General features: G+C 43.4%; 2 protein-coding genes across 5 annotated transcripts in view; both read right to left on the reverse strand.

Moving 5' to 3' along the window:
* Positions 1–13,888, reverse strand: part of APOOL (apolipoprotein O like) — a 400,760-nt gene that overhangs the window by 292,881 nt on the left and 93,991 nt on the right. The window lies entirely within an intron of this gene.
* Positions 1–13,888, reverse strand: part of LOC143822809 (connector enhancer of kinase suppressor of ras 2-like) — a 415,535-nt gene that overhangs the window by 256,679 nt on the left and 144,968 nt on the right. For all 4 annotated transcript variants that reach the window (XM_077308411.1, XM_077308412.1, XM_077308413.1 and 1 more), the window contains exon 2: positions 5,432–5,595. In XM_077308411.1, the coding sequence (XP_077164526.1) occupies positions 5,432–5,595 (164 nt within the window). The remainder of the gene's footprint in view (positions 1–5,431; positions 5,596–13,888) is intronic.

The following is a 13,888-nucleotide window of genomic DNA, read 5'->3' on the forward strand; positions in this document are numbered from 1 at the left end:
GGCGTCACCCCAAGGGTCAGACATGACCCGGTGCTTGCACAGGGGATACCTTTACCTTTACCTAATAGCTAAATATTATCTGATTATGATGTCCTTTGCACATGCTTAAGGGTTAATAGATTGAATGAGCAGATTTTATTTATTTTGCCACTTGTATACTGCTCCCTCGCAATAGGTTACCTCAGAGCGGTGAACAATACAGGCCCGGAACAGATTTACAAGACCCTGTTACTATTTCTCCTTCAATATATTAGAACATGATTCTTTAGTAAACAATAACCTTTATTTTTATGGTAAACAATACATCTCTTCCTGATACTTATTTGTTTTAACATTGCTTTAATCTAATTCCTTTACGTAGTAATATTTTTGTATCTTACTCATATTTTAATTATCTTTTGCTGTGATTTTTTAAAAACAGATTTTAGCTTCTATATTACCTAGATGGGTCAGATTGACTAAATACACCATGCTACCAGATTGAGGTCGTATTGAGGACATGGTACCATATTGAATCCCTCTGCTACCCAAACCCCGTCCTCAACATCTCCAGGTATTCCTCAACTCAGAGCTAGCAACTCTAAAAAACAGGGTTTTGAGGGAAACAAAATCTGCCAGTAGACAGAGGTAGATCAAGAAGGGAAACTTCTGCCTTTGTGATGTCTGAAAAGGGCTACATTTGCCACATCCCTGAGAACTGGCTCAGAATTACAAGGGGTTCAGAGCCACAGTAGCTTGGAATTCAGATTTTTACACCCTAAAAATTGGGTCAAGGCACCAAGAGAAAAAGAGCCAACCATCAAAAGAAGTTGAGCCTCTTCTAGAGATGTTTGCTGCCCAATTAGGTCATCTTACTGCTCCAATGCCTTATAATTGTTAATGGTACTTCAGCATTTGCTGCCATGTTACATTGCCCCTTACATGGACAAGCAGAATTTATAGAGCCTGGTCTTTTTCTTTCGTGCCTACAAAAGGGGGGGTGGGGGACACCACATCCAGATTAAATCTTTATCATTTAACCCAGGGGTAGTCAAACTGCGGCCCTCCAGATGTCCATGGACTACAATTCCCAGGAGCCCCCTGCCAGCGAGTGCTGGCAGGGGGCTCCTGGGAATTGTAGTCCATGGACATCTGGAGGGCCGCAGTTTGACTACCCCTGATTTAACCAGTCATAAAAGACCTTGCAGGTGTAATTTCTGAGCCTCTGTCCATTATTTTTGATAATTCTTGGAGAACAGATGAAGTGCCAGAAGACTGGAAGTGGAGAAATGTTGTCCCCATCTTCAAGAAGGGGAAAAAGGAGGATCCGGGTAACTACCAACCTGTCAGCTTGATATCTATAAAACAAACCATCAAGCAGTCGGTTCTTGAGCAGCAAGAGTGGATAGCTGTAATTACTAAGAGTCAGATAGCTGCAATTACTAAGAGTCAGCATGGCTTTCTCCAAGAACAAGTAATGTGAGATTAATCTCTCTTTTTAAGGAAAGTTTCTACCTTGCTAGATCAGGGCAATGTTGTGGATATGGTTTAGCTTGATTTCAGTACAGCTTTTGATAAGGTTCCACAGGACATTCTTGTTGCCGTTGGTAAAATGAGGTATGGATCCTATTATTGTTAAGTGGATCGAGAAGTGGTACACAGGCCATACCCAAAGGCTACTTGTAAATGGTTTGTAATCTTTTTTGGAAAGGACTGATGATTGGAGTGCCTCAGGGATCTGTCCTCAGCCCTGGGTTCTTCAACATATTTATAAATTATTTGGATGAAGGAATGGGGGGTGGGGGTGCCTATTAAATTTGCAGATGATAGTAAACTGGGAGGGGTAGCAAACACATCATAAGACAGAATCGATACAGGATGACCCTAACAGGCTGGGAAACTGGGTTAAAATGAATACAATGGATTTCAATATTGATAAATGTAAAGTTCTCGATTTAGGTAGGAAAATCATATGCATCACTATAGGATGGGTGGGAGTTTTCTTGGCAGTAGTACATGTGAAAAGGATCTGGGGGTCTTCGTCGAACAGATACTGAACATGAGTCAGCAGTGTGACTTAGTAACTGAGAAGGCAAAAGGAATTTTGGGCTGTATTAAAAGCATCCAGATCACACAAGGTGATGTTACCACTTTACTTTGCTCTGGTTCGGCCTCACTTGGAGTGCTGTGTTCAGTTATGGGTATCACAACTGAAGAAAGATGGAGATAAACTGGAGCATGTCCAGAGGAGGGCTACAAAGATGGTGAGGGGTTTGGAGACCAAGTTGTATGAGGAGAGGTTGAGGGAGCTTGGTCTGCTTAGCCTGGAGAGAAGATGACTAAGAGGTGATATGATAACCATCTTCAAATAATTGAATCTCTGTCATATAAAAGATGGTGCAGAGTTGTTTTCTGTTGCTCCAGGGGGTCACACCAGAACCAATGGTTTGAAATTCATTCAAATTTTCAGCTAAACATCTGGAAGAAGCTACTGACAGTTTGAACGGTTCCTCAGTGGAACAGGCTTGCTTGGGAGGTGGTGAATTCTTTTTCTTTGGAAGTTTTAAAGCAGAGGCTAGATAGACATCTGACAGAAATGCTGATTTTATGAACTTAGGCAGATTGCGAAGGGGTGAGCAGGAAGGGACGTGCCAGTGTTTGTCTCTTGATCGCCACTGTGAGATGGTGGGTGAATTTCCTCCAAGCCAGGCTGGATTCTGGAAATTTTTGATGGAGGGATCACTTGGGCATGAAATTGGGGTCACTGTGGGTGGGCAGGTAGTTGTCAGGGGGTTAGACTAGATGACCCTGGAGGATCCCTTCCAACTCTATCATTTGACGATGTAATTTTTTTGTATAAAATGAAATCTTAGAAGCATATCATATAGCAAGTTAAAATTCTCTGGAGGAGAAGATGGAAAGGAACAGATATACTATTTTTGTACAAGTTGTTGGTGGTAAAAAGTACAGTCAAGTTGCATGTGATTTATGGAGACTCCATAGGGTTTTCAAGGCAAGAGAGGAAGAGAGATTATTTTGCCATTGGCTTCCTCTGCAGAGCAACACTGGAACTGCCTGGTGGCTTCTCATGCAAATAATAACCAGGTCTGATCCTGTTTAGCTTCTGAAATCTGATGAGATGGGGCCATTCAGGTCAAGACTTGTGCAAGTTAACCCACTTCAGAGTAATAAATGCAAAAATACCATCTGGATGGTTTGGTGAGGGTTACCCCCTTAATCTGTTTCTGGATGAACGCACTGTAGGTGGCTCAAGGAGTGAAGGTTTAATTTATCCTGATATTCAATGAATAGATCTAATGCAGTATCTGGAATTCATGCTGTCAACTTTACAAAGTTCTAAGGCATGTGCCATTTTCTTGCAGGGGGAATGCATTAGAATGCATCTTATCTTTGTAAGATAGCAAGAAGACACACTTGGCAGACAGGGTAAGTCATAAAAGTACTTTCAGTCCTCCTCAAAAGCAGCATTTGACACTTGACAGTTCCTGGAAAAGCTGCTTTTTGTTAACCAATTTTGAAAGCTTAGAACACTGTCTGTTTTGCTGGCCAAATTCGTACCAATAGCCTCTTATTTACCAGGAATCATCCTGGTCTCCTGGTACCTTTCCCAAGTAAATCATATTCCCATTTTGCCTCTTGGGGAGATTTGGGGAATTTAAAAAAGATAACACTGTGCACACAAGGTGCACACCTTCTGTAAGTGCTCTTCCTTTCCTTCCATAAATGCCTATCCATCGTAAACATTGCAGAATATCCTAAACACAGCAATACGCTTCTATTGAAGCCAGTGGGCTTAGAACATTGTAACACACTGGTAAGTACTGCATTGTAACAGTGTTAGATATCCTCTTTTTCAAAGGAAAATGGTTTTGTAAGTTTATTAGTGACTTCAAAACAATAAAGGACAAGCTGTTGCATATTAAATGAATGCTTCAGGCACGTTATTTTATTCTTCATTTAACTGAAATTATTATACTTTTGCCTTTTCCACCAAAGAAAGGAACTTAAGGTGGCTTACAGGCAGCGCAATCATGAAACAGCAGAACAAGCATAATCCCCAAAGCACACTTCTAACCTATAACTCGGAAAGAAAGGCTGCCCGAAAGGACCACCGGCGTGCAGATGTAACAAAATGCAATCACAGCCATACGTATCCAACCAAAAGCCTCTGAAAAACCAATCACTTTGCAATGCCATCTAAGCACCAACAAAAAAATTACCCGGGTCACCTCCACTGGAAGACCACTCTAAAGAAACAAGGAGACAACTAAGAAGGCTTGAATTCAGAAACAGGACAGGCATCATGTCCTTGTGAGTAGTCAATAAAAATCTAGGGGCATGAGGAAGCTGCTAAGAAAGTTGAGGCTGTCTGCTGACAAGCATCCCCAAAGGCCAGATTATATGTTATGAAACTTTTTTTTTGCCAGTTAAGGTGTTATATATTCCTTTTTGGAATTACTTATACTGATCCAATATTGACAGGTCAACCACTGAGGAAAATTTTGAAAACGGGACAGATCTAGAGACCATTTTGGTTGGAACCTTCACAATAAAAGAAAAGACAAGAAACCAGTTTCCCAATTTGTATAGCTTTATTTGTTAACATTCGTTGGAAAGACATACTTATTTTTTAAAGTAAGTATTGATATTGTGATTTTATTGTAAGCCTAAGGGACCGGTTTACTTTTCAACTTGAAGAAAAGTTGAGGCAGCAAAAAAAGAGCTAACATATGGATTGACTCAATCCAGGTGCCCTCGGTTTGCCAGGCCTGAGCAAAGCTGTGAACAACAAGACATTCTGGAGGTCATTAATTCATGGAGTCCCCATACACTACTCTCTCTCTCTCTCTCTCTCCCTCCCTCCCTCCATCTTTGTATGTATTTGTCTGTCCGTCTCTCTGTCTATTTTTGTATGTATGTGTCTGTCCATCTGTCTATCTATATTTGTATGCATGTATCCGTATGTCCGTCCATATGTCTATCTATCTTTCTATGTATGTGTCCATCTGCCCGTCTGCCCGTCTGCCCGTCTGCCCGTCTGCCCGCCCATCCATCCATCCATCCATCCATCCATCCATCCATCCATCCATCCATCCATCCATCTATCTAACTAGGAAATCAGTTTTATACTCATGTAAGCACGAGGGTTGCCAGCTCCAGGGAATACCTGGATTTTTGGGGGGGGGGGGATGTCCTGGGTAGAGTGGGGCTTGAGAAGAGGTGGGAGTTCTAAGGAGTATTATGTCATAGAGTTTACCTTCCTCAGTGACCATTTTCTCCAAATGAACTGATCCCTGTCACCTAGAGATCAGTTGTAATAGTGGAAGATTACCAGCCACCACCTGGAGGTTGGCAACTTCTAAGCACTTCCGTACCTTGGATTGAGAAGACATAACAAAAATCATTGTCCTAAGGTAACAAACTCACTTACCAGAGCGCACAGCAGATCCACTGCTTCCAGAATGAGTTCCTGGTGACCAATCCGAGTGACTCCCAACTCTTCAAGCTCCTGATGAGTAATGTGCAATAGCTGCTCTCCATTGATCTTTTCCCTCTCAAAGTTCTTTATATATTGTTGGAGGCAGTCATCAAGGCCTGGTTTAAAAGAGCAACAATGAAGATGCGCCGTTAGAGATTCAGAAAGGAACAACACGTTGCCGGCTCACGACAGCTTCATAAGTAAGGCTGCTTTCATCTCAATGCAACACAAAGGCTATATTCTTTATGAAAGGAATGCAAGAAGGAACAATAACAGTTTATACCTGGTGCAATACCATGCATCTTTTATACTGTACACATTTTGAAACCAAGCACCATATACCAATACAAGGAATGCTGTGAAACTACTATCTGCTTTCCTTTAGCAAGATGAGTTATTGAGTGTATATTGGTGATACAGATGCTGGGAAATTGCAGACAATCACTATTGTGCAGTGTGTGCAGCCATAAAAATACACATATGTATTCATGAGTACCTACATAGAGGCTCACACCATCCCCTAGCCCTGTTTCCCAGTATGGTATCAAATTTGTATCTGAGTTGTACTATTCTGAATGCAATTCTGGGTCACAATTTCTGTATACAGACGAGCCATAAGTTGTTCCAACTACAATCTGAAAGAATACAGCTCAGATGAAGAACCAAATCACCCTAGGGCCTAAGTACACAATGTATGTGTGTGTAAACGACTGTGAAGTTGCAGCCAAAGTACGGGTAGTTTGTCATTCCCTTTTGCTGTCTTCCTTGGAGGTCTCCCATCCAGATATTAACCAGAGCTGACTCTGCTTAGCTTCCAAGATTTGATGAATCTGGGTTATGACATGCCACCTTCTCTCTGCTATACAATATACTGCTCCCATATGCTGTCAAGTAAGCAAGAAACCTGGTCAGCAGAAGCAGAAGACAATGATTTCAAGCTGACTTTAATAATTCTCTATTTGGAAGAAGACAAAATGAGTACTGGTCAAACCTCATTTTTAAGGATGCTGTCTTCCTCAGTGGCTAGATATATATAATAAAGATTCCCTATCCTTATCCATAGAGCCTCTTGTGGCGCAGAGTGGTAAGGCAGAAGACATGCAGTCTGAAAGCTGTGCCCATGAGGCTGGGAGTTCAATCCCAACAGCCGGCTCAAGGTTGACTCAGCCTTCCATCCTTCCGAGGTTGGTAAAATGAGTACCCAGCTTGCTGGGGGGTAAACGTAATGACTGGGGAAGGCACTGGCAAACCACCCCGTATTGAGTTTGCCATGAAAACACTAAAGGGCATCACCCCAAGGGTCAGACATGACCCAGTGCTTGCACAGGGGATACCTTTACCTTTACCTTTTATCCTTATCCATGATTCCTCTATATATTTGTGAAACAGCCTTAGGGGTGGTACATGTCCGGCTGTCCAAGTTGGAATAGGGCCAATCAGGGTGCAGCCAGCAACGCCCTGATTGGCCATGCCCCTACAGCTCTCACCCTCCTCCTTGGACTCTAGCCATGTTCCTCTCAGACATGCCAGAGAGAGAGAGACACACAGAGAGAGACCTGCACCTCCTGGTGTCCCCTGAGTCCTAGCACCCCTTGCATTCCTGCTTGCAATGGGTGTTCTGGCTAGTATTTAAATAAATCATTTCTGTGAATATTGTCTGCTCTCAAAGAGATAATTTATTTAAATATAGGGAATGTTCCCCGATGATTAGATTAATATGTTTGTTTCAATGTTCCTGATGCTCTCATGTGACTAGAAACATTATTGTTAAGAATTGGCATTTAATTTCGTATTTGGTTGGTTGTGACCAATTTCCTATTTTTTCATGGAGAAGTAGAAACATTCAGGAATTAGTAACACCTGTAAGGAGTTTCCCAAGTGTTGATGTTAAGGGAAGTTACAAATGTGATTGTTGTGCAGCCTGTAAATTAATGATTGAGGGTATGGTTTTCATACATCCTGTGAAAAATTTCTATTTTTATTAATAAAATAATCAATTGTAACTTTTCCAATATAGTATATTGTATTGTATGCCCATTGTATCGTATGCCTACTTTATGTAGGCATGTCAACGGGAACATTGAGAACAAGGATTTTCTAACATATATCCAGAATTAACAATGAGGTAGAGAATGCCCTGATGGTATTGCCCTTCAAAGAAAAGGGCTGATCAGCCCCGATTCATGGGTTTGGAACAAATTACAGAACTCCAATATACTAAGACCAACGTAATGAAAAGCCTATTATGAAGGGAGGCAGAACTTATTTTTCAATTGGATACTGTAACTCCACATGGTCTCAACAGTAATCTGGAATTGTCATGATTTTTGTAAATGTAGAATGGTTGTAGTTAATTTCATGGTTGGAGTGTATTTCCCCTTTAAGGTGTTGTTGAATTAGTGACAGAATTAGTACAATTAGCTTGTTTTCAGTATGGCATTTGGGGACATTGTAGGCATATGCCACATTCCCCCATACCATTTCAGAGATTGAGATCCATTTGGACAACTATAGGTAAATGTTTATATATACCTATATTTATAGGTAAATGTTTAAATATCTTTGATTTATTATAGTGTGCTACAGCATATTGTAAATTACATCATAATATGGATTTTTCATTTAGGTATTGGTGAAAATTGGCTTAAAACTTTTCTACAATCAATGTAATATGAACAAGTGATATAAATATTATAAGGTATGCAGCATCGAATCACAATTGATTTCATATTATACTTTATTGATTATTATGAAATTGATATATTAAATTTAGAAATCAAAATAAATAAATAATAAATATCCTGTCAAGCATACGCTTACTGGGAATTCCCAGCTGACGTCATGCGGAACGGCAAATTAGTAGCATTTACCATTTGCAAGCCTTCTGCTACTTTGAACTTGTGTGGAATGGCCCTTAGATTCTCCATATGTGTAGACAGAGGAGGCTTAAGCCTTCACCCCAATATATTTTCTGTCTCAAAATGGCTCCAGGGATTGTCCACTAGGGAAAAATGGGTGTACTGGATTACTCAAACTTGGTAGGACAACAGGTGTTCTATGATTTTAGAGAGTTTGACCCCTTCCCCACTATTGTTTAGCATTTCTTATTTTCCTGAAAACCTAAAGCTTCCCTTAGGCTTGTAGAAAAATATTCTTTATCAGCACATAGCCCTATTATGCCAATTTTTGATCCAGAATCTGAGACCATTGCTCAGAATTAGATGGTTATTATTTATTTATAAGGCCAAAGACCAGGATATAAAAATTACACATAATTAGATGATTCTATTAGATGTGCTGCAGTCTTAATGAAAGATTCTCAGGCCACCAGAGTCTTCTCTATACCATTTCCTCACAGAGTTCATGCCTGACAGATTAATATCCAGGATGGGGGGGGGGCAGGATTCAGCACTGTTCAGCAGTTAATGTGTTGGACTAAGGTAAGGGAGACCCAGATTCATATTCCATAATAAAAAATGGATGTGAGGATTTGATTCTCACAGAAAATCTATGTGGGAACATCACGGCTGGGGCAGGGTTGCCAGCCTCTGGGTGGGAAGGAGAGCGAAGAAAAGGAAGCAAGTAAGCAGAAGGGAGAGAAGGAAGGAAGGTTCTTTGCCATTTTAGGCTTGCCAGCTCCAGGTTGGGAAGTACCTGCAGATGGGGGGGGGGCAGAGGGCTGAAAGTCCACTTTAGCTATAGTCTTCCTCTAAGGAAGGCACAAGTGAATTATCCCCTTCTTCTTCTCATGTTCACCACACAGTAACCCTGAAAGGTAGGTTAGGCCAGGGGTAGTCAACCAGTGGTCCTCCAGATGTTCATAGACTACAATCCCCATGAGCCCCTGCCAGCAAACACTGCCAGGGGCTCATGGGAATTGTAGTCCATGGACATCTGGAGGACCACAGGTTGACTACCCCTGGGCTAGACCAAAAGAAAGGGGTACAATGGTTACCAGCTCCAGATTAGTGTATTCCTAGAGGCTTTAGAGCCTCTTGTGGCACAGAGTGGTAAGGCAGCAGACATGCAGTCTGAAAGCTCTGCCCATGAGGCTGGGAGTTCGATCCCAGCAGCTGGCTCAAGGTTGACTCAGCCTTCCATCCTTCTGAGGTCGGTAAAATGAGTACTCAGCTTGCTGGGGGGTAAACGGTAATGACTGGGGAAGGCACTGGCAAACCACCCTGTATTGAGTCTGCCATGAAAACGCTGGAGGGCGTCACCCCAAGGGTCAGACATGACCCGGTGCTTGCACAGGGGATACCTTTACCTTTACCTTAATGTTATGCTCACAATAAACCTATGAGGTAGATCAGGTCAAGAGAGTGTCCCCTCCAAAGCAGACATTTTTCCGCACTAATTTCTCCAGGGGAATGAGAGAACATTCTCGCCCCTTTAAGGGTTGGTGGCTCCTGGTTGGGAAGTACCTGGAGATGGGGGGGCGGGGGGGGGGAGCCTGAAGCCAGAGTTTAGGAGAGGCCAACAGAGAGATTCAGATTCTAGCTGTATTTCTTCCAGGACTGAACTCCCGCGTGACTTACTCATGAGAAACCCTTCCCAGGATCCAGCTGCAAATCATTTTCCCTCTCTCCTTCTTCCTTCAATGGCTCTTCCCTACAGATCAGATTGCTTAACTCTTTCAATGCTGCAGGCAAAGGAGAAAATCTTTCTCCTATTCCTTTCCACAAAACCTGCTCGGGAGTAACTCTGCACGGGAGATGCCAGGTTGTTCAGCCCCCTCAGAAAATAGCAGATGGGGGGGGGGGAGAGATGAAGACAAACTCTAGCAGGCTCCCCCTTCAGCCATCCAGAGCAGGTTTCCCCTTCCCACCCACCTCAAAGCTAGCCTTGAAACATGCTCTCTCTCCTTCCCTCCCTCCCTTCTTACCTCCTCCGCCCAGTCCATAGGTAATTATGGGGCTGGAAGTGAGGCAAAGGAAGGGAGGAATAAACTGAATATGGAAGGCAGCAGAGCGGGGGTGAGGGGAAGGCTTGTTGCCCTCCTTGCTCTGTTATTCCATTATGGGGGCAGGGGTTGCAGGGAGGGAGGAGGAGGCAGCCTGCCTTCTTCTCTGACTCACTGAGGAGGCCAAGGCCAGAAAACCACCCTGCCTTCGCCTCTCCTGTCCTGCTCCATCGAGTTGCCCTTCCATCACCTTCCTTCAGCCTTTCCTCCCTAGGCCTGGTGCCAGCACTTCCTCCCTCCTTCTCCTCCCGCCTTCCCTTTAGCTGTCATTACTAGACCCTCCTCCTCCCCACTCTGCTGTTTGGGGGGGGGGGGAGTGGAACGTCACTTCCGTAGACTTCCGTTTCATTTCAGGGCGGGCAACGGAGATGTTTCCCCATCAAAAATCTAGCAGTCTAAAATGATAGATATCACCTTATTGTTCACACAGCTCAGTTCATCTACAAGGATAGCTATGGTGATATGTAGGCAAAAACAGGCAGGTTCCTGGCCCCAAGGAATTTACAACCTAAAACAACAATAGTGGACCAAAGGAAAGCAAAGGAGATAGAGAGGAATGTGGGCATGGGCAGGTACAAATGCTTCAAACTTGGTTCAAGCTGAATATTTGGCTTTTGTTTCCCACCTGTGAGAAACCTGCATTTGTTTACATTAGTTTATTTTCATCTAGCTTAGATGGTACACCAAAAAGGTGGCTAAGAACTGTGGGAATGGCCAGATGAGGATGAAGAGAAGACTGAGGGGAAAATGTGAATGAACTCTTCACATACCCAAAGAGCTGTCTTGTGGGAAAGGGAAGAGATCTATTCTCTGCTATTCCAAGAGGAAACCACCTGGAACATGGCTCACCAGTGATGTGTGAACAACTAATGAAACAAAAAGGAGGAGCAGCACAAAAGATGTGCCAGAAGAACCAAGCTGGAGGCACATTAAGACTGATAAACGTAAGGCTTTGTGCAGATTGTGACGATGAGGGCTGAACACCTGCTCCTTTCTTGCTGTTTTGATTGGGGCAACTACATTTGAATACGTAGAACACTTAGGGCTGCCAGCTGATGGCTGGCACCCCATCAAAGATAGGGGACAGGGACCAGGGAACATTGTGCAAAATTATGTCACTTGGGGGGGGGATAAAAGTGATATCATGGTGCTCTAGGGATCGCCAGAAACACTAGGGTAAAACCATAAGATTATCCAGTGATTTCTGGAGCAATCTGACATAACATCATATATGGTATGATACTTGGGAGAAAAAATCATCTGCTACCAAAAGAAGACTTGTCACATCCCTGAATATAGCAGAGTCTTGGATACATTTTATAAAGGATATTGGACAAGTTCATGGAATACCAGTCCATTTCTAGGTTTCGCTCTGCTAGCTAAATAGAGGAGGAGGAGGAGGAGGAGAAGATATTGGTTCTTATATGCCGCTTTTCTCTACCGGAGGAGTCTCAAAGCGGCTTACAGTCGCCTTCCCCTTCCTCTCCACACAACAGACACCCTGTGAGATAAGTGAGGCTGAGAGAGCCCTGATATTCCTGCTCATTCAGAACAGTTTTATCAGTGCCGTGGCGAGCCCAAGGTCACCCAGCTGGCTGCATGTGGGGGAGTGCAGAATCAAACCCGGCATGCCAGATTAGAAGTCCGCACTCCTAACCACTACACCAAACTGGCTGTCCTACACCAAACTGGAACAAGGACGGAAAGCTTTCACCGGATCCGTCCCTGTTGTATGGGAGTGTCCAAGGCTAGGGAGGCAGAAATATGGAGGAGGAGGCTGTCCTGTACCTGTGGCAGACGAAAAAGATGGAGCCAACCACAATCCAATGGCCATAGCCTAACTTCAGTAAACAGTGTAGATCCTCATGTTGTGGCAGCAATTGCTGCCAAAGCAATGCTTTAAAAATATGAACAGAATACCCATCAGTGGAACAGCTGCCTGTGGAAGACCATGTCTTGCAAAACCAGTTAGTCTCAAAGGCGCGGTGCTTTTTTTAAAGCCTTCTTTCTACTGTCCTACTTTCCACTGCTCCACTCAGCACAGGGAGGCCAAGGATAAAATTAAATTAGATTTTAAACTCACTGGGACTCATAACCTTATCAATTATTTATCCTCCTCTCCTGCTTCAAAGGAGCTTCAAGCAGCAGACAGCATTCTCCTCTCATGTGATCCTCACAACAGCCCTGTGAAGGAGTTTGTGTCGAGGGCCTAATTGGATGTGATTTTTTTACGCACGTACATGTTATGAAGACAAAGGGCATGCCATCAAATCATAGCCAATTCATGGCAAATCCATCATTGGGGCATTCCAGGTGAGAGATGAGCTAGCCCAGTTGGTTTGTGATAATTACAGGTAATTCACAACTGAACATTTATTTATTTACTAGAATTAAAGCCCGTTGTAGCTGATACAACGGGTGCTAGCAGGGGGAGGGAGGAAAATACCAAAGAGAGAGGGAGGTAGAAAGGAAGAAAGTGATTAAGATAGAGAGAACTTGGCATTGGGAAGAGGAAAGGGAGAGGTTGTAAGGGCATGAGGTTGAATATGTGCGTTGTGTGGGGGGCTATGGTGGTGCGGTGACAAATGAGGGCATGGGTGTGGAGATATGGGTGTCAAAATGTGTTGTTTAGAATGTTAGTTGAGTGTGGGAGAGGACTGACCTTTGGGAATTGTGGCATAGTGGTTAAATATGAGCTTTCCAGAGCCATGTTTTCAGATATGTAAAGGGAAAATCAGACTGGAGACTATTCTTAGGGGGAGATTACATGGCAACCAATTCCTCCCAGTTCTGTGGCCCTACTCCTTCTGTCTCCATCTTGTTACTGTTGATATAAAGTTATATGCCCACATGGTTCTTTCACTGCTGCCCCTTAGAAGATGGATTTTTGTACACTGCTGTTTACTACCAAAAGGCATCACAAAACTGTTAACAAACACATCTTCCCATCAACTCCCCACAATCGACAACCTGTCAGGGATGTGGGGCTGTGAGAGCTCTGCGAGAATTTGGAATGGCCCTGAATCATTCAACAGGCCTCAGGTGTCTGTAAGCAGTTTAAAATCGCCTTCCCTTTCTTGCCCCATAACAGACACCCTGAGAGTGAAGTGGAGATGAGAGCTGTGAGAGAACTGGGAATGGCTCACAGTCACCCAGTAGGCCTCAGATGTCTCTAAGCAGTTTAAAATTGCCTTCCCTTCCTCTCCCCATAACAGACACCCTGTGAGGGAAAAGGGGCTGAGAGCTCTGAAAGAACTGGGAATGGTCCACAGTCACCCAGAGAGCCTCAGTTGTCTCTAACCTCTCCCCATAACAGTCACCCGTGAGTGAAGTGGGTCTAAGATGTCTGTGAGAACTGGAATGGCCCACAGTCACCCAACAGACTTCAGGTGTCTCTAAGCAGTTTAAAATCCCTTTTCTCTCTTTCCCCATAACAGACACCCTAT

This window comes from Paroedura picta, chromosome 13 (genome assembly GCF_049243985.1).
Source record: "Paroedura picta isolate Pp20150507F chromosome 13, Ppicta_v3.0, whole genome shotgun sequence".
NCBI lineage: Eukaryota > Metazoa > Chordata > Lepidosauria > Squamata > Gekkonidae > Paroedura > Paroedura picta.